General features: G+C 33.7%; 2 protein-coding genes across 2 annotated transcripts in view; both read left to right on the top strand.

Annotated features, from left to right (window-relative positions):
* The first annotated feature begins 4,626 nt into the window (after positions 1-4,626).
* Positions 4,627-12,644, top strand: uros (uroporphyrinogen III synthase). Its single transcript, XM_062054810.1, has 10 exons — positions 4,627-4,800; positions 4,850-4,924; positions 5,005-5,088; positions 5,177-5,267; positions 5,326-5,400; positions 10,376-10,450; positions 10,533-10,616; positions 11,900-11,985; positions 12,060-12,158; positions 12,217-12,644. The coding sequence occupies exons 1-10, from the start codon at positions 4,741-4,743 to the stop codon at positions 12,337-12,339; spliced, it is 852 nt and encodes a 283-aa protein (XP_061910794.1). The 5' UTR covers positions 4,627-4,740; the 3' UTR covers positions 12,340-12,644.
* A 3,045-nt stretch (positions 12,645-15,689) lies between these two features.
* mmp21 (matrix metallopeptidase 21) overlaps positions 15,690-22,013 on the top strand; it is a 47,011-nt gene continuing 40,687 nt past the window's right edge. The window contains exons 1-5 of the mRNA XM_062054809.1: positions 15,690-15,845; positions 19,056-19,839; positions 19,921-20,060; positions 20,132-20,273; positions 20,347-20,605. Coding sequence (XP_061910793.1) covers positions 15,690-15,845; positions 19,056-19,839; positions 19,921-20,060; positions 20,132-20,273; positions 20,347-20,605 — 1,481 coding nt within the window. The remainder of the gene's footprint in view (positions 15,846-19,055; positions 19,840-19,920; positions 20,061-20,131; positions 20,274-20,346; positions 20,606-22,013) is intronic.

Below are 22,013 nucleotides of genomic sequence, written 5' to 3'. Positions count from 1 at the left end.
AAAAAATGAAGAGAAACTGGGGGTCGCTCAGACGCCATTTTGGCTCCGAATGCTCAGCCTGCCCCATAGACATCTTATAAGTAGACGCAGTATTGGCTGCTGTGACGCGAGAAATTCGGCCGCCATCTTGAAGTGGTGATGAGGAGCCAGCGAGCAGCCTAAAACAGTGGTTCTTAATAGGGATGTCCGATAATGGCTTTTTGCCGATATCCGATATTCTGATATTGTCCAACTCTTTAATTACCGATACCGATATCAACCGATATATGCAGTCGTGGAATTAACACATTATTATGCCTAATTTGGACAACCAGGTATGGTGAAGATAAGGTACTTTTTAAAAAAATCAATAAAATAATATAAATAAATTAAAAACATTTTCTTGAATAAAAAAGAAAGTACAACAATATAAAAACAGTTACATAGAAACTAGTAATGAATGAAAATGAGTAAAATTAACTGTTAAAGGTTAGTACTATTAGTGGACCAGCAGCACGCACAATCATGTGTGCTTACGGACTGTATCCCTTGCAGACTGTATTGATATATATTGATATATAATGTAGGAAGCAGAATATTAATAACAGAAAGAAACAACCCTTTTGTGTGAATGAGTGTAAATGGGGGAGGGAGGTTTTTTGGGTTGGTGCACTAATTGTAAGTGTATCTTGTGTTTTTTATGTTGATTTAATTTAAAAAAACGATACTGATGATAAAAAAACCGATAATTTCCGATATTACATTTTAACGCATATATCGGCAGATAATATCGGCAGGCCGATATTATCGGACATCTCTAGTTCTTAACCTTGTTGGAGGTACCGAACCCCACCAGTTTCATATGCGCATTCACCGAACCCTTCTTTAGTGAAAAAAAAAATAAAAATTTTTTTTCAAATACAAGACAAAGTTATATGTTTTTGGTAACACTTTAGTACGGAGAACATATTCTAAGCAATAAAGACTTAATTTAGAGTTATTTGGTTAGGGTTAGGGCATACTTGCCAACCTTGAGACCTCCGAATTCGAGAGATGGGGGGTGGGCGGGGTTTGGTGGTAGCGGGGGGTGTATATTGTAGCGTCCCGGCAGAGTTAGTGCTGCAAGGGGTTCTGGGTATTTGTTTCTGTTGTGTTTATGTTGTGTTACGGTGCGGATGTTCTCCCGAAATGTGTTTGTCATTCTTGTTTGGTGTGGGTTCACAGTGTGGCGCATATTTGTAACAGTGTTAAAGTTGTTTATACGTCCACCCTCAGTGTGACCTGTATGGCTGTTGATCAAGTATGCTTGCATTCACTTAAGTGTGTGTAAAAGCTGCAAATATTGTCTGACTGGGCCGGCACGCTGTTTGTTTGGAGGAACAGCTGACGTAATGACAGGTTGTAGAGTACGCTAAAGACAGTGCCTTTAAGGCACGCCCCCAATATTGTTGTCTGGGTGGAGATCGGGAAAATTTCGGGAGAATGGTTGCCCTGGGAGATTTACGGGAGGGGCACTGAAATTCGGGAGTCTCCCGGGAAAATCAAGAGGGTTGGCAAGTATGGGTTAGGGTCAGGGTTAGAGGGTTAGGGTTATAATAAGGCCATGCCGAATAAGGCATTAATAAGTACTTAATAATGACTAGTTAAGAGCCAATATGTTACTAATTTGCATGTTAATAAGCAACTAATTAATGGTGAATATGTTCCCCATACTAAAGTGTTACCATGTTTTTTTTACTGGTGCATAAAATGAAGCGTGCATGAACATCACCTTGTTCAAACAATAAAACCAACACAGTGCATAAACTCACAACAAATTACCGTACACACCTGCAAACCAGTCTGCTGTCGCCGTATCCGAAATACGCCAATAGGGAGAATTTTGTATTTACACGATGAGTCGGGTGTGTTTTGACCTCCGCCGAACCCCTGAGGCCGACTCACCGAACCCCTAGGGTTCCATCGAACCCAGGTTAAGAACCACTGGCCTAAACGGACAGTTGACAGGTAGAAAACAAAGATGGTGTTCAGCGTTTTCCTGCTCTAATGAGCGGACTGTTGAAAATAAGAATCGGGGGATTACTTTTCACAAGTAAGATTTAACATTAACGTACAATTGGTTGTATTTTGGGAAAAGAATATTACCACAGAGTTGAGAAGGAGCAAAGATCTTCAATAGTACTGAAATCGTAGCCGCTAGCAAACAAGAGTGTGACCATAATAGAATTGCTTGTCAATGAAATTAATTATATTTAAAAATGTCATACTTGAATAACATAAAGTTGAAATAAATGATTGTGACACCTAAAACAAAATTCACCAGCCGCCACTGATTATGATGCATTCTCATTTTAGGCAAAATATAAGACAATACTTTCTTAACAGTATAATTACCAGGAATAAGTCAAGTTACAATATTCAAATACTAACATTGTTGGGTAAAACAGAACTTGGTTTTATTCTGAATCCAGTGAAACAGATTGGTGGTTTTAGCTGATATAAAGACTTTCAGGTGTTTTTTCTATGTTTATGTTTAAGTATTTGGCAGACGCTTTTATCCAAAGCGACATACATAAAAAATACATATAAAGCAATCACTGTAAACATGATCATTTAAGGGAAGAATGTAATACAAAATATAAATACAAAGTGTCAAGACAGAATAAACTCTGCTGCTGCAGCAACAGAGATACAGCCTATAGGTCCCTAAGATGTATAGATATCTAATGTATTCATACATTGCTTATGTAGGATATACGCATGTATATATAACCTAATCCTATTGTTTCTTCAACTTCAAAATAGCTGACCGTTTTTCCCCCCTTCTCTGGGATTATATTCCCAGTTTTGATCTCGGACGTCTGATCACTTATAGAAGTGTTTTTCAACCACTGTGCCGCGGCTAGTGCCGTGAGATGCAGTCTGGTGTGCCGTGGGAGATTACCTAGTTTCACCTATTTGTGTAAAAACTATTTTTTGCAAACCAGTAATCATAGTCTGCAAATGATGTGTTGTTGTTGAGTGTCTGTACTGTCTGGAGATCGGCAGACTTACCACGTTATACTCTTCCATGTCAGTAGGTGGCAGCCGGTAGCTAATTGCTTTGTAGATGTCGGAAACAGCGGGAGGCAGCGTGTAGGTAAAAAGGTATCTAATGCTTAAACCAAAAATAAACAAAAGGTGAGTGCCCCTGGGAAAAGGCATTGAAGCTTAGGGAAGGCTATGCAGAACGAAGCTAAAACTGAACTGGCTTACAAAGTAAACAAAAACAGAATGCTGGACAACAGCAAAGACTTACTGTGGAGCAGAGACAATGTACATCCGAACATGACATGACAATCAACAATGTCCCCACAAAGAAGGATAAAAACAACTGAAATTTACTTGATTGCTAAAACAAAGTAGATGCGGGAAATATCGCTCAAAGGAAGACATGAAACTGCTACAGGAAAATACCAAAAAAAAAGAGAAAAAGCCACCAAAATAGGAGCGCAAGACAAGAACTAAAACACTACACACGAGAAAACAGCAATAAACTTAAAATAAGTCAGGGCGTGATGTGACAGGTGGTGACAGTACACCTACTTTGAGACCAGAGCTATATTGATGCATGCTTGGTTATGCTTTAAAGTCATATCCAACAATTGTGACATTTTAGTGTCAACTGAGTTTTGTTTTTTAATGATTTCCCCTCACCCCCTCCACACCCCTGATTGTAAATAATGTAAATAATTCAATGTGATTATCTTGTGTGATGACTGTATTATGATGATAGTATATATGATAGTATATATCTGTATCATGAATCAATTTAAGTGGACCCCGACTTAAACAAGTTGAAAAACTTATTCGGGTGTTACCATTTAGTGGTCAATTGTACGGAATATGTACTTCACTGTGCAACCTACTAATAAAAGTCTCAATCAATCAATCAAAGGTGTGCCTCCGCATTTTTTCAACGCAAAAAATGTGCCTTGGCTCAAAAAAGGTTGAAAAACACTGACTTATAGCATATAAGAATATTCTATTACTGTTAAGCAAACTATGAATAATAAAACACGCCAAAACATGTGTCCTTTATCATAGCTACACGTATGACCAAAAAAAGCGTGAAAATCAGTGGTATTCAGTGAGGTAAGATGAATTAAATGCGCTGACAGAGTGGAGCGGATCACCACTCCAAGATGGCGGCCCCGCGTCACGTCAGCGCCAGTAGGCAGTAGCGCTCGATGCTGCGTCTACTTATAATATGGCTATGGTTTACGGTAGCTGCGTCAGAGCCCCAATGGCGAATTGTGGCCGTCGTAAAATGGAACAAACCACTCATACACAAAGGGGTGACAAATATTTAAACCGCATTTTAGGCGCAATTTGCAGTCAAATATGTATTCAACTTTAGAGGGAAAAATATATACACTTTATTTTAATGAAGGCATACCAGCTGTAAATATGTAACTACGACAAAGACGGGAATACACAACTTAAAAATAACACAACACCCCTTCTATATCGCTAGTCTTCGTGTGCGCCGACGTGAGCGCAAGCTACTCAAGATTTCTCTGCATTTTACACATATTTATAAAGACAAAAATGATTTTAAACACATGTCATCGTACAGTACTTGTAAAATAAAGTAAGTGACGTCTCCGCGTTAACTCTTATCGCGTCTGCATGCTGTGGATATACATAAATACCCATTTACCACGGCGTGTTGCTTGCTAATGTAAACAATAACATGCTAGCTGAGGAGTTATCAGTATAATGCACTTGACAGTTGTTGGGTGTCGCCTAGTTTGTTGTGCAACCACACCCTCTCTGCAGGTTAGTGCACTAACTTCACTCTTGCTGCTATATTCCTCATATTTAGCAGTGTTTTGTCAAGATGCTGGTTTTGCTTCTGAAAGAGCCAAGAGATGGAGACTCTGGGCCTGATCCTTACATCAAGGTAAAGGCAGTGCACTTAAATAAACTCTTATTTTGATAACATATTTGCAAAGCCTTTTTGTTGTTGTTGCAATCCCTCAGGAGCTGGCATCACATGGCCTGAAAGCGACCCTTTTTCCTGTGCTATCTTTTAAGTTTGTCTCATTAAACGCCCTGTCAGATAAGGTACCAGCCATTGTTTGTCTGTTATGTCTTATTTTAAGTTAAAGCATTTAAGACATTACAATATATATGTTTTTTTTTTAAAAAAAAGCTTTTCCAGCCAGAGAAATACGGCGGCCTCATATTTACAAGTCCGAGAGCGGTGGAAGCTGTGAAGATGTGCATAGAGGAAAGAAAAGAAGGTGAGGTAGTAACTAAAAGTACATTATGCATTTCAATTAACCTGGGACTTTTGCACAGAATGGAGCAGATCAGTGAGAGACAAATGGAACACAAAGTCCGTGTATGTGGTGGGGAAAGCAACCGCCGCTTTAGGTAAGTTACTTTCACAAGGTACTTTGACCAAACATTTCAAATGCAAAATATCTCAAAGCAATTGCGAAGACCATGGAAAAAAATGGTTCCAATGGTACTTGAACCGTTGTGATAGGTCAAATATTAAGGGAGCTACACATTTTTGAAGTTCAAGAATAAATTGCTTCTTGTCTTAAAATATCCTGTAAGACAAAAGTGTGACTTATATTTGAAAATTAACTTCAAAACATCATTTATTTGTCATAAATGCATGAAAAAAGCAAATGGGTTAGTTCAGTAACCCAAAGAAAATCACTTTATAATAATAATAATAATAATACATTTTATTTGGTATAGCGCTTTTCAGAGTACTCAAAGATGCTTTACAGGATAAAAAATTAAAATAAAAAACAGTTCAAAGTGATAATATAAAATACAGGAAATATAAAAGCAGTACATTGTAAAATACATAATAATACTGGACATTTACAAGACAGGACATTACAAGACACAGAACACTAATCACTGGTTAAAATAATTAATGATTTTATTATTTACAATTTACATCACAATTAACAGATGAATAGTTGTAACTTCTAAATTCCTTAAAATTTGCAAATTGGGTTTTCAACAGATGATACCTTAAACAAAAGCAATCTAAAACAATCTATTTCCATTAAATCTAATTAATCAATCAACTATTTCATCAATTATTTAAAAAACAAAAACAAATTCCCTATGACTTCACATAAGTCAAATATTAAGGGAGCTACACATTTTTGAAGTTCAAGAATAAATTGCTTTTTGTCTTAAAATATCCTATAAGACAAAAGTGTGACTTATATTTGAAAATAAACTTCAAAGCATAATTTATTTGTCATAAATGCATGAAAAAAGCAAATGGGTTAGTTCAGTAACCCAAAGAAAATCACTTTATAATAATAATAATAATAATACATTTTATTTGGTCTAGCGCTTTTCAGAGTACTCAAAGACGCTTTACAGGATAAAAAATTAAAATAAAAAACAGTTCAAAGTAGGGATGTCCGATAATGGCTTTTTGCCGATATCCGATATTCCGATATTGTCCAACTCTTTAATTACCGATACCGATATCAACCGATACCGATATCAACCGATATATGCAGTCGTGAAATTAACACATTATTATGCCTAATTTGGACAACCATGCATGGTGAAGATAAGGTACTTTTTAAAAAAATAAAATAAAATAAGATAACTAAATTAAAAACATTTTCTTGAATAAAAAAGAAAGTAAAACAATATAAAAACAGTTACATAGAAACTAGTAATTAATGAAAATGAGTAAAATTAACTGTTAAAGGTTAGTACTATTAGTGGAGCAGCAGCACGCACAATCATGTGTGCTTACGGACTGTATCCCTTGCAGACTGTATTGATATATATTGATATATAATGTAGGAACCAGAATATTGATAACAGAAAGAAATGGGGGGAGGGAGGTTTTTTGGGTTGGTGCACTAATTGTAAGTGTATCTTGTGTTTTTTATGTTGATTTAATAAAAAAACAAAACAAACAAAAAAAAACAGATACAGATAATAAAAAAACCGATACCGATAATTTCCGATATTACATTTTAAGGCATTTATCGGCCGATAATATCGGCAGGCCGATATTATCGGACATCCCTAATAATAATACATTTTATTTGGTATAGCGCTTTTCAGAGTACTCAAAGATGCTTTACAGGATAAAAAATTAAAATAAAAAACAGTTCAAAGTAATAATATAAAATACAGGAAATATAGGAGCAGGACATTGTAAAATACATAATAAATAAATAATGATAAATGGGTTATACTTGTATAGCGCTTTTCTACCTTCAAGGTACTCAAAGCGCTTTGACAGTATTTCCACATTCACACATTCACACACACATTCACACACTGATGGAGGGAGCTGCCATGCAAGGCGCTAACCAGCAGCCATCAGGAGCAAGGGTGAAGTGTCTTGCCCAAGGACACAACGGACGTGACTAGGATGGTAGAAGGTGGGGATTGAACCCCAGTAACCAGCAACCCTCCGATTGCTGGCACGGCCACTCTACCAACTTCGCCACGCCGCCCCTAATAATAATACTGGACATTTACAAGACAGGACATTACAAGACACAGAACACTAATCACTGGTTAAAGTAGTTAATTAATGATTTTATTATTTACAATTTACATCACAATTAACAGATAAATAGTTGTAACTTCTAAATTCCTTAGAATTTGCAAATTGGGTTTTCAACAGATGATACCTTAAACGAAAGCAATCTAAAACAATCTATTTCCATTAAATCTAATTAATCAATCAACTATTTCATCAATTATTTAAAATACAAAAACAAATTCCCTATGACTTCACATTTTTTGATGCCGCTTTCTAAAAATGATATCTTAAAAGGGTTCAATAAAATGATCAATTCATTCATTTTGTGCCATGTTGTCACTATGTCACAGTGTCAAGTCCCCACAGATGGTATCAGCAACAACAGCATACTTACGGTTAGGGCCGGGCGATATTTTTAGGTTGTATCGCGGTATATGATATTTATCGGTATTTTAAACAAAGCGTGCAAAGTGTTTAGTTTTATACTCAACACCACATTACTGTTACTACCAGTGTTCTGTGAACTACTTTTAAAACGTAATTAGTTATAGTTACTTGGTACTCAACCATAAAAGTAATTTAATTACAAATATATTTACTTTTTAATAAATGTAATTAATTATTCGGGAAAATAATTATGTGTTGTTTAAAAACTTAAAACAAATATATATGTCTATGTCACGCAGTTGAGAGAAGTTTATGTGAGCTTTGTGTATGTGTGTGCCTTTAAAAGGCGGTGCCTGTTGCCAAGCGACATGTGACTTCTATGTGGGCTCTGTACCGAGGATGTCGTTGTGGCTTGTACAGCCCTTTGAGACACTTGTGATTTAGGGCTATATAAATAAACATTGATTGATTGACTTCAGAGAGGGGTTTCAGCTTAACTTTTTGTTGTTAGCTTTAGCTTTGGCAGTTTGTTGGCTCTGACTACTGTTTTGTTAAAATAAAAAATGGTAAATGGTAGTACTTGTATAGCGCTTTTCTACCCCTTTTTAAGGAGCCCAAAGCGCTTTGACAGTATTTCCACATTCACACACACATTCACACACTGATGGCGGGAGCTGCCATGCAAGGCGCTAACCAGGACCCATCAGGAGCAAGGGTGAAGTGTCTTGCCCAAGGACACAACGGACATGACTAGGATGGTAGAAGATGGGGATTGAACCAGTAACCCTCAGATTGCTGGCACGGCCACTCTCCCAACTTCGCACTGGCCGCAACAAAGGCACATAAACAAAACTGGTATAGCGGTATTGTCTCAAATAGATATAACTTTCTAAAATATACCAGTATACGGCCCAGCCCTATATATATATATATATATATATATATATATATATATATATATATATATATATATATATATATATATATAAGGGCTGCAACAACTAATCGATTAAAATCGATTATAAAAATAGTTGCCGATTAATTTAGTCATCGATTCGTTGGATCTATGCTATGCGCATGCGCAGGCTTTTTTTTATTTTGTTTTTTAAATATTTTTATTTCTAAAATTTTTTTTTTTTAAATAAACCTTTATTTATAAACTGCAACATGTACAAACAGCAGAGAAACAATAATCAAAATAAGTATGGTGCCAGTATGATGTTTTTTTTCAATAAAATACTGGAAAGGATAGAAATGTAGTTTGTCTCTTTTATCCGATTATTAATCGATTAATCGAAGTAATAATCGACAGAGTAATCGATTATCAAATTAATCGTTAGTCGCAGCCCTAATATATATATATATATATATATATATATATATATATATATATATATATATATATATATATATATATATATATATATATATATATATATATATATATATATATATATATATATATATATATATATATACATACAGCTTTGAATACAAACTGAATGGTTTCAAAATCTCATAAAACGCCATTTAAAGTGAATAATTGTGCAATAGTGCATCCATAGTGGGGTTTTTTTCTGGATGAAATGATGTTACACAATTTTTTGTGGATTTTTCGTCCGCACAAAAAACGTGATTGAATGCTCAGACTGACTTCATATTTCAGGATTATAAGGACAGATATGTATGCAAACAAATACAACTATAGTGAGGATATTAAAACTTACCTTCGGTTATAATTTTGAATGATCTTGAGACTTGATTTTTTGCACTTCTTGAAATCAGATTACCTCAACCATTAATTAAACTTGCCAGAGAAACAACACAACATTCTCTAATACAACCCAATCCAAACAACCTTCCCTAGTCATGGTGCAGAAAAAAAATCAACCAGTGCAGAAAGTCAAAAAACATGGTCACACATAACACAACCTGCTCATTTATCTTTGTGGATATTATAAAAACAAACGTCCAATCAACACATTTTTGTGGATTTTCATGGTCACTTCCTCGGACAGACATTTTTAGTCAGCACAAAAACCATGATTGAATACTCAAATTGACTTCATATTTCAGGATTCTAGGGACATATATATTTACAAACAAATACAACTATATTGAGAGTATTAAAACTTACCTTCGGGTATAATTTTGAATGATCTCGAGATGTGAAAATAATAACGCACATCGCAATCCACCTAGATCTTAGCTGTCACAGGTGAGTGCCTACCTTCCCACTCCCACTGTTGTAGGACGCACACCTGCTGCTGACATTAAAGCGCGAGGAGCAGTTAGCGCCCTTTGGTGAAAAAGGCCGTGCACAAGTGACAGAAAATTGTCGGTTCTGAGCGAGCGAGTAAGTGCTTCCTGAAGTGTGTCTTGCCGTCTTTGTTGTCTTTTTACAGCCTAACGACACAACACCAGCGTGACGTTATATGGCTTTTGACTGTGTTTTCTTCTCCTCCGCAGTGTGCGGTATCGGTCTAAACCCCCTTGGCGAGGACACGGGGACTGCAGAGGTGCTGTCGCGGGTCATTATTGAACGTACGCACTAGCATTTTAGCATTCTGATTTTCCACACCGGAGGTTAAAAGTGGATCATAATTGCATTTCTATGTTGATGTAGGGGAGGACACGAATATTCCTCCACTTTTCTTCCCATGTGGCTCCATCAAAAGAGAAGTCCTGCCAACGGCATTAAGGGAAAATGGTAAGATGTCCTCTAAGGGGGAACATAATTCATCTATTTTTTTTACTTAAAAATCGTAATAATCCGTTCCAGGGTTAAAACTGTTAACTACAGGCAATGTTTTAAATAACACAATGTGTCAAAGTAAGTTGACTCATAACAACACATAACACAACCTTCTCATTGAATTTTGTGGATATTATAAAAATTAACAATACAATTAATTAAAATAATTCTCTAGCTACCAGTTTGTCACCATCTGGTGGCCCATGAAATTAATTAATACAATTAATTAAAATAATTCTCTAGCTACCAGTTTATTATAAAAATGTATAATAATTAATAATAAAATGTATTAAAATAATTCTCTAGCTACCAGTTTGTCACCATCTGGTGGCCCATGAAATTAATTAATACAATTAATTTAAGTAATTCTCTAGCTACCAGTTTTACACCGTGCGGTGGCCCACAAATTTACCTCAACCATTAATCAAACTTGCAAGAGAAACAGCACAACACTCTCTAATATAACCCAATCCAAACAACCTTCCCTAGTCATGGTGCAGAAAAAAAAATCACCCAGTGCATAAAGTCCAAAAACATGGTCACACATAACATAACCTGCTCATTTAACTTTGTGGATATTATAAAAATGTATTAAAATTAATAATACAATGAATTTAAATAATTATCTAGCTACCAGTTTGTCACCATCTAGTGGCCCATTAAATTAATTATATAATTAATTAAAAATAATTCTCTAGCTACCAGTTTGTCACTATCTGATGGCCCATGAAATGTATTAATAAAATAAAATAAATTCAAGTAATTTTCTAGCTACCAGTTTGTCACCATCTGGTGGCCCATGAAATTAATTAATTCTATTAATTAAAATAATTCTCTAGCTACCAGTTTTACACCATCCCGTGGCCCACACATTTACCTCAACCATTAATCAAACTTGCAAGAGAAACAGCACAACATTATCTAATATAATCCAATCTAAACAACCTTCCCTAGTCATGGTGCAGGAAAAAAAAAATCATCCAGTGCAGAAAGTCCAAAAACATGGTCACAAATAACATAACCTGCACATTTAACTTTGTGGATATTATAAAAACAAACATTCAATCAACATAAAAAAATAAAAAATCTAAATTACACCCATTATATATATACATATATATATATACTGTACATATATGTATAAAATATGTATATATATATATATATATATATATATATATATATATATATATACATGTATATAAATGTACTGATTCACTTCCTGTTTTGTCCACCAGGGTTTCCTTTAGAGACGCTGACTGTCTATCAAACAGCAGGGCATCCACATGTGGAGAAAAATCTTTGCAATTATTTTGCAGAGCAGGTAAATCTAAACTCCTGAATATATATATATATTTTTTTTTCCTGCCTGTATTGTTTGTGTTGTCTCCCTGCCAGGACCTCCCGGCGACCATAGCTTTCTTTAGCCCGTCAGGAGTCAAGTTCAGCCTGAAGACCGTGCGGAGGTTAGCTGGTGAGCGGCTTGCACAAATAAAGGTGAGTCAGTTTAGCATAACCTCAAAATTAAAGTATTTTACGGAGTTTTTGTGTCCAGTTTGCCGCCATCGGGCCCACGACGCGGGACGCCATGTTGGCGGAGGGTCTGAGCGTCAGCTGCACTGCGGAGAAGCCAACACCGGAGCACTTGGCGGCGGCTATGAGCAAAGCGCTAAAATAACCATCCAACCAATCACAATGGAAATAATATTTGTTGTTTTTAAATTGTATTTATTTGCCCTGCGTCCAAGTGTACATATGCTATTTATTGTTATGCTTTTGTGTGGTCTTGTCCAAAGTGCGGCCTAGAGGGCCATTTGCGGCCCGCGGCTATTTTTTTAACGGCCCGCGGCACATTCTAGAAATACTATTTAAAAAAATAAAAAAATAAAAAATTGAATAAAAGAGCAAATATTATAAATGTAATGTGAAACGTTGCAATGTTCATTCTGAAAACACAAATATGCAAAAAATAAAAATATAATAATGAATCAAATGAATGTTGTTATGAATTATTAACTTATTCGAGGCTCCAGTTGCTTCACATAATTTTTTTGGGGGAAAATATTACAAAATATTAATATTATTTTGTGTGTTTGCCATATAAAAAAAAAGTTCTTAGACAAAAAGGCCATTAAACAAATAAATGAAAAGAACAGAATTAGGGATGTCCGATAATGGCTTTTTGCCCATATCCGATATTCCGATATTGTCCAACTCTTTAATTACCGATACCGATATCAACCGATACCGATATATACAGTCGTGGAATTAACACATTATTATGCCTAATTTGGACAACCAGGTATGGTGAAGATAAGGTGTTTTTTTTTAAATAAAATAAAATAAGATAAATAAATTAAAAACATTTACTTGAATACAAAAGAAAGTAAAACAATATAAAAACAGTTAGATAGAAACTAGTAATGAATGAAAATGAGTAAAATTAACTGTTAAAGGTTAGTACTATTAGTGGAGCAGCAGCACGCACAATCATGTGTGCTTACGGACTGTATCCCTTGCAGACTGTATTGATATATATTGATATATAATGTAGGAAGCAGAATATTAATAACAGAAATAAACAACCCTTTTGTGTGAATGAGTGTAAATGGGGGAGGGAGGTTGGGTTGGTGCACTAATTGTAAGTGTATCTTGTGTTTTTTATGTGGATTTTAAAAAAAAAACCAACAAAAAAAATGGTACCGATAATAAAAAAACCGATACCGATAATTTCCGATATTACATTTTAAAGCATTTATCGGCCGATAATATCGGACATCTCTCAACAGAATAATAAAAACTTACAATCAATAATGGATAGATCTGAAGTTGATCTCCAGACTTAAACGGAAAATGCACTTTTTTGGAATTTTGCTTTATCGTTCACAATCATGAGAGACAAGACACAAGTTTTTTTTTGTTTTTTTTCGCTTTCTAACATACAAAAATCGTCTCGTTCTTGGTGGCTAGCAATGCAGCTAATGGGAGCGATCAATTCGACCTCTAAATCACTTTAAAAACGCATTCAAAAACCGTCAACAATACTTCATTTACGTTCCGTAACCTGTATGATAACCAAACTGTAGCGACACTGAGGAACTATTTTTCTATCGTAGTAACACATCGGCGTGCGTCGGTATTAGCCGTAAAAGCTGACAACGGCAAGAGATATGCTAGCTTCTACGCCAGCACAAAATGCGTTTGGGTTTGTTATGCACAACACTGTGATAGAACACCAATTTGTACTGACTGAAAAACATGAACAATCGTATTACAGTATCTGTAAAAGTATTAGCCCACATTTCATGTATTGTTTGTACACAACTAGCCAGACAGTGTATGTACTGTAGTTGTAACAACACACATTGCGAACTGCGTGTATCATGATTAGGGATGTCCGATAATATCGGCCTGCCGATATTATCGGCCGATAAATGCGTTAAAATGTAATATCGGAAATTATCGGTATCGTTTTTTTTATTATCTGTATTGTTTTTTTTATTAGTATTTTTTTTAAATTTTTTTATTAAATCAACATAAAAAACACAAGATACACTTACAATTAGTGCACCAACCCAAAAAACCTCCCTCCCCCCATTTCTTTCTGTTATCAGTATTCTGGTTCCTACATTATATATCAATATATACTTGTGATTTAGGGCTATATAAATAAACATTGATTGATTGATTGATATTAATACAGTCTGCAAGGGATACAGTCCGTAAGCACACATGATTGTGCATGCTGCTGCTCCACTAATAGTACTAACCTTTAACAGTTAATTTTACTCATTTTCATTCATTACTAGTTTCTATGTAACTGTTTTTATATTGTTTTACTTTCTTTTTTTATTCCAGAAAATGTTTTTAATTTAGTTATCTTATTTATTTTTTATTTTTTAAAAAGTACCTTATCTTCACCATACCTGGTTGTCCAAATTAGGCATAATAATGTGTTAATTCCACGACTGCATATATCGGTTGATATCGGTATCGGTAATTAAAGAGTTGGACAATATCGGAATATCGGATATCGGCAAAAAGCCATTATCGGACATCCCTACAATTAATTAAAATATTTAGAATGCATTAAAAAATACATCTGTTGTCATGTCCTGAAGGAATCAATAAAGTACTATTTATTAGGGATGTCCGATAATATCGGCCTGCCGATATTATCGGCCGATGATTGCGTCAAAAATGTAATATCGGAAATTATCGGTATCGTTTTTTTATTATCTGTATCGTTTTTTATTTTTTTATTTTATTTTTTTATTATTATTAAATCAACATAAAAAACACAAGATGCACTTACAATTAGTGCTGTTTTTATATTGTTTTACTTTCTTTTTTTATTCCAGAAAATGTTTTTAATTTAGTTATCTTATTATTATTTATTTTTTTTAAAAGTACCTTATCTTCACCATACCTGGTTGTCCAAATTAGGCATAATAATGTGTTAATTCCACGACTGCATATATCGGTTGATATCGGTATCGGTAATTAAAGAGTTGGACAATATCGGAATATCGGATATCGGCAAAAAGCCATTATCGGACATCCCTACTATCTATCTATCTATGTCTTCCATAATGATTGTGAACAATAGGCAAAATTCCAAAAAAGTGCAGTTCCCCTTTAAGGGGAGCCCTGAAGGTTAAAAGCAATCTGTATATTATATTTGGTTTTGAAAATCAAAAATATCAAAATGGCCCCCGCATGCTTAAATATGTCAATGTGCGGCCCTCAGTAGACAGCCCGGAATTAAAGTGTTGCTTCACTGTGGAACCTTCAAAGTGAAACCTGTGTGTGTTTTTCCACATTGAAGTGAAGCGTTCATTCCAAAACCGACGAAGCGTGTTACGACTCTTCCACTCTGTCGGCTCAAACCCGACAGACGGTACAGTAAGTGCTTTTCGCACACACCTGTGAGGGAGAAGTGGGACCACACCTGTGCTGGCTGGTCCTATAAATAGACGCACAGGTTAAAAAAACAAAAAACAAAAAATGTCCTCACTAAACCCCACGATGCTGACTTCCATCCAGCTGATTACTTTGCTTCTTTGGACAAGTGTCGGCCAAATTGCTGACACGGAAAAGCTTTTCCATAGTCGGGATCACTCGGATTTACAGACGTTCAACTCGCAACAAGCTCAGACCATCAATGACAAATACTCTGCAGAGGTAACGAGTCTTTTTTTGACTATTTGTACGTTAAATGATACTGTTTTTTTAGATAACCTTCCCACATAATGACGATAACACTGTAATGCACAATACAGCCACTGCAAATCTTCATCAAAAATGTATTTATTTAAAAAAATAAAACATGCAATATTATGCAAAAAGTAAAGAAAGAAGAGCCCATAATATTTTGGTACTGGTTTATGATTTTTGGACTAAATTATCTTCACTATTGTTCGTGCATATTTAGCAGTAGTAATAGTAAAAGGAATAAGTAATCTGTACTTATTTTCCTAGAAACAATGGCGTTTATCTGAGGATTTTACTTATTAGGTTGTGGACACTTCATCATTTCTTGTATAGATGGGAGACACTTAAAAAAAAAAAGAACATTTTTCTTCCGAGAGTTACTTTTATAAAGTAAAAATGGCAGAGAGTTATTAATTCTTGTAATGTCAGAGCAAAAAGTATATGTTGGTATCCACTCTGGGTGCTCAAAAAAACCGGTTCACATCTAAATAACAATTTTTTGTTATTATTTCTAAATAATATAAAGAAAACATAAACATGTATCTGTATGTATGTATATATGTATGTAAATATATGCATATAATTATGTATATGTGTATATATATATGCATATATCCATCCATCCATCCATCCATTTTCTACCGCTTGTCCTTTTCGGGGACGCGGGGGGTATACATAATGTATATAAACATATGTATGTATGTACAGTATGTATGTATATATATATATATACATATGTGTATGTATAAATATATGTATAATGTATGTAAATATACGTATGTATATATATACTATTATTATTAATATTATTATTGATACTGTAGTACTGTGACTTGATATTTTTTGTGTTTCTTTTTTTAGTGTTTTATGTGTATACATATGTATGTGTGTATGTATATATATATATATATATATATATATATATATATATATATATATATATATATATATATATATATATATATACACACATGTATAATGTATGTAAACATATGCATGTATGTATTTATGTATATATATATATATATATATATATATATATATATATATATATATATATATATATATATATATATATATATATATATATATATATATATATATATATATATATGTATATATATATGTATGTATAAATGTATGTATAATGTATGTAAATATACGTATGTACTGTATATATATACTATTATTATTAATATTATTATTGATACTGTGATACTGTGACTTGATATTTTTTGGTTTTCTTTTTTTAGTGTTTTATGTGTATGTGTGTATATGTATGTGTATATATATATATATATATATATATATATATATATATATATATATATATATATATATATATATATATATATATATATATATACACATGTATAATGTATGTAAACATATGCATGTATGTATGTATGTGTATATATATATATATATACATACATGTATATATATGTATAATGTATGTAAATATATATATGTATATATATATACTGTATATATATATATATATATATATATATATATATATAATATATGTAAATGTAATGTATGTAAATATATATATGTATATATATACTGTATATATATATATATATATATATATATATATATATATATATATATATATATATATATATATATATATACATACGGTATATGTATAACGTATGTAAACATATGCATGTATGTATTTATGTATATATATATATATATATGTATGTATAAATGTATGTATAATGTATGTAAATATACGTATGTATATATATACTATTATTATTAATATTATTATTGATACTGTGATACTGTGACTTTATATTTTTTGGTTTTCTTTTTTAGTGTTTTATGTGTATACATATGTATGTGTATATATATATATATATATATATATATATATATATATATATATATATATATATATATATATATATATATATATATATATATATATATATATATATATAAATATCAATATATATATATATATATATATATATATATATATATATATATATATATATATATATATATATATATATATATATATATATACACACAGTATATATATACACAGTATATATATACATATATATATTTACATACATTATACATATATATACATGTATATATATATATATATATATATATATATATATATATATATACATGTATATATATGTATAATGTATGTAAATATATATATGTATATATATACTGTGTATATATATATATATATATATATATATATACACATGTATATATATGTATAATGTATGTAAATATATATATGTATATATATACTATATATATATATATATATATATATATATATATATATATATATATATATATATATATACACATGTATATATATGTATAATGTATGTAAATATATATATGTATATATATATATATATATATATATATATATATATATATATATATATATATATATATATATATATATATATATATATATATATACACTATTATTATTAATATTATTATTGATACTGTGATACTGTGACTTGATATTTTTTGGTTTTCTTTTAAAGCTTTTAAAGTCATTTTGATAGTAGGCTAATATAACTAATATAGACACTTACATCATGTGTTGCCTTCATTATAACACCTATGTAAAGCTTTTAAAGTAATTTTGACAGTAGGCTATTAGAGCTAATATAGACACTTACATCATGTGTTGCCTTCATAATAACACTTATATAAGACTTTTAAAGTCATTTTGATAGTAGGCTAATATAGCTAATATAGACACTTACATCATGTGTTGCCTTCATTATAACACATATATAAGATTTTTAAAGTCATTTTGATAGTAGGCTAATATAGCTAATATAGACACTTACATCATGTGTTGCCTTCATTATAACACTTATATAAGACTTTTAAAGTCATTTTAATAGTAGGCTAATATAGACACTTCCATCATGTGTTGCCTTCATTATAACACTTATATAAGGCTTGAATTTTTTTCGCGTCTACGGGCAGATTTTTTTTTTGTATTTTTGCTCCAATATGGCTCTTTCAACATTTTTGGGTTGCCGACCCCTTAGTTAGTCAAAGATTTCAAAAGGATGGACCGTCTTGCGTTGTCTGGTATGCTAGCGACTAAGCTAGAATGCATTCTTCAACCCTCTGCGCTCTACTGAGTCTTTCTCTCCGTTTTAGCTCTTCCTCTCCAGGTACGGCTTCATGAAGCCGGTGAGGTGGGAAGAGACCCGGCACCGGGACTATCAGGACGAAGACTACCTAGACGAGCTTCAAGCGACTATCCAGGAGGGCTCCTCCGTGCCCCATTCCAGGGATCGTCCTCAAGACGGCGAAAGTCGAGCGTTTATCTCAGCACTTCGAGATTTCCAGCGGATGTCGGGTCTGCCTGTGACCGGGGTGTTCGACCAAGCCACCCGGGTGGCCATGAACAAGCCCAGGTGTGGCGTACCCGACCGAGAGCTGGACCTCAACCCCCCTGAGGCACCTGAGGAGGACTTAGATGTTGAAAACATCACCGATGTGGACACTTTTAACAGTACTGAGAGTAACGACACAGCAAGCGACACGTGGTTGGCTGCTAATGATTCAGACTTACTTAACACAAAAAGGGATCTCTCTCTCGACACCAACACAACCGCGTCGACGAACACCTCCCGGAATAGCTCCGACACCAGACGTCCGAGCCAAGCGGTGGCACGCAAGAAACGCCACCTGTCTGCTCTGGTGTCTGAGAGCAGGCGTAAGCGAGACGTGAGCGAGGTGGGACACGTGGCCTTCAGCAAGACCGTGCTGAGGTGGAGGCTGATGGGCGAAGGCTACAGCAGTCAGCTGTCCGTCGAGGAGCAGAGGTACGTCTTCAGGCTGGCTTTCAGAATGTGGAGCGAGGTGTCGCCGCTGGAGTTCTCGGAGGATAACCGCTCGCCGCTGGAAGATATCGACATCAGGCTCGGCTTCGGAACAGGTGCGCCATAGTCCTGATTGTTCCGGCGTGCAGTGCTTGTGACGGTGTTAACAAGACCATCCTTTGACTCGTTGGATTTAGGAAGACACCTGGGTTGCAATCAGAGGTTTGATGGCACAGGTCAAGAATTTGCCCACGCTTGGTTCCTGGGTGACATCCACTTTGACGACGACGAACATTTCACCAGTCCGAACGCCGGCAGCGGAATCAGCCTCCTTAAGGTGTGGGGTCTAGACCTTTACACTTCAACGGAATCTTTAGGGTGTGCCGTTTTGATTGAGCCGTCTTTCAGGTGGCAGTCCACGAGATCGGCCACGTTCTGGGACTGCCTCACATCCACAGAGCAGGATCCATCATGCAACCCAGCTACCTACCCCAGGAGTCCAGCTTCGAGATGGACTGGACGGACAGGAAAGCGGTCCAGAACCTCTACGGTAAGACCGAGGAGTCAGGATCTTTTCATTTTCAAAAGTCTCTCAACTGTATTCCGTTCCTTGTGGCCTGCAGGGGGCTGCCAGGGCAGATTCAGCACCGTGTTTGACTGGATCAGAAGGGAGAAGACCCCCTATGGCGAGGTGGTGGTCCGCTTTAACACCTACTTCATGAGGGAGGGCTGGTACTGGCTGTACGAGAACAGGAACAACCGCACGCGGTACGGGGATCCGGTGTCCATGCAGGTTGGCTGGCATGGACTCCCCGCAGACGGAGTGGATGCCTTCGTGCACGTGTGGTCTCGGAAAAAAGACGTTATTTACTTCTTCAAAGGTAGACTTCCTACTTGTACGCGTTTAACTAAGGATGTGCCGATCCATGGGCCACCGATCAATATCAGACGATTTTCTTACAGTAAAAAAAACACATTTTACAGTAATTTTACAGGTGCAAAATGTTACTGTAAATTTTTTTTTAAATTTACAGTAAAAAAACAAATTTCACAGTAACTTTACAAGTGCCAAAATTTTACTGTAAAATTGCATTTCTTTTATTTACAGTAAAAAAAGCTAATTTTACAATAATTTTACAAGTGACAAAATGTCACTATAAAATTGCAGTTGTTTTTTTACAGTAAAAAAAAACACATTTTACAGTAATTTTACAGGTGCCAAAACGTTATTGTAAAATTGCATTTTTTTAAAATTTACAGTAAAAAAAAATATTTTACAGAAACTTTACAGGTGCCAAAATTTTACTGTAAAAATTGCATTTTCTTTTATTTACAGTAAAAAAAGCAAATTTTACAGGTGCCAAAATGTTACTGTAAAATTGCATTTTTTTTATTTACAGTAAAAAACAAATTCTACAGTAATTTTGCAGGTGCCCAAATTTTACTGTAAAATTTGATTTTTTTTATTTACAGTAAAAACTAATAATTTTACAGGTACCAAAACTTTACTGTAAAATTGCTGGTTTTTATTAACATTACAAAAAACACATTTTACAGTAATTTTACAGGTGGCAAAATGTTACGGTAAAATTGCAGATTTTTTTTATTTACAGTAAAACAAAAAATTTAACAGTAATTTTACAGGTGCCAAAACTTTACTGTAAAATTGCAGGTTTTTTAATTTAGAATAAAAAAATAATAATTCTACAGTAATTTTACAAGTGCCCAAATTATACTGTAAAATTGCAGTTTTTGTATTTACAGTAAAACACACATTTTAAAGTAATTTTACAGGTGCCATTATTAACAGTAAAACAACAAATGTTACAGTAATTTTACAGGTGCCAAAATTTTACTGTAAAATTGCAGTTTTTTACAGTAATTTTACAGGTACCCAAATTTTACTGTAAAATTGCAGTTTTTTAATTTATAGTAAAAACAATTTTTTACAGGTGCCCAAATTATACTGTAAAATTGCAGTTTTTGTATTTACAGTAAAACACACATTTTAAAGTAATTTTACAGGTTGCATTATTTACAGTAAAACAACAAATGTTACAGTAATTTTACAGGTGCCAAAATGTTACTGTAAAATTGATTTTTTTTAATTTACAGTAAAACAACACATTTTACAGTAATTTTACAGTAGCCAAAACTTTACTGTAAAATTGCAGGTTTTTAAATTTACAGTAAAAAAACTAATTCTACAGTAATTTTACAGGTGCCCAAATTTTACTGTCAAATTTAAGTTTTTTTATTAACAGTAAAAAAAACTAATTTTACAGGTATC

The sequence above is a fragment of the Entelurus aequoreus genome, linkage group LG08 (assembly GCF_033978785.1).
Source record: "Entelurus aequoreus isolate RoL-2023_Sb linkage group LG08, RoL_Eaeq_v1.1, whole genome shotgun sequence".
NCBI classification, from domain to species: Eukaryota; Metazoa; Chordata; class Actinopteri; order Syngnathiformes; family Syngnathidae; genus Entelurus; species Entelurus aequoreus.
The sequence above is the reverse complement of the archived record's forward strand: the minus strand, read 5'-3'. Positions and strand labels throughout refer to the sequence as shown.

Coding starts and splice junctions, on each gene's coding strand:
- uros (XM_062054810.1), top strand. CDS start 4,741: ATGCACTTGACAGTTGTTGGGTGTCGCCTAGTTTGTTGTGCAACCACA. Junction 4,925..5,004: donor GGCCTGATCCTTACATCAAG/GTAAAGGCAGTG, acceptor GCAATCCCTCAG/GAGCTGGCATCACATGGCCT. Junction 5,268..5,325: donor CATAGAGGAAAGAAAAGAAG/GTGAGGTAGTAA, acceptor ACTTTTGCACAG/AATGGAGCAGATCAGTGAGA.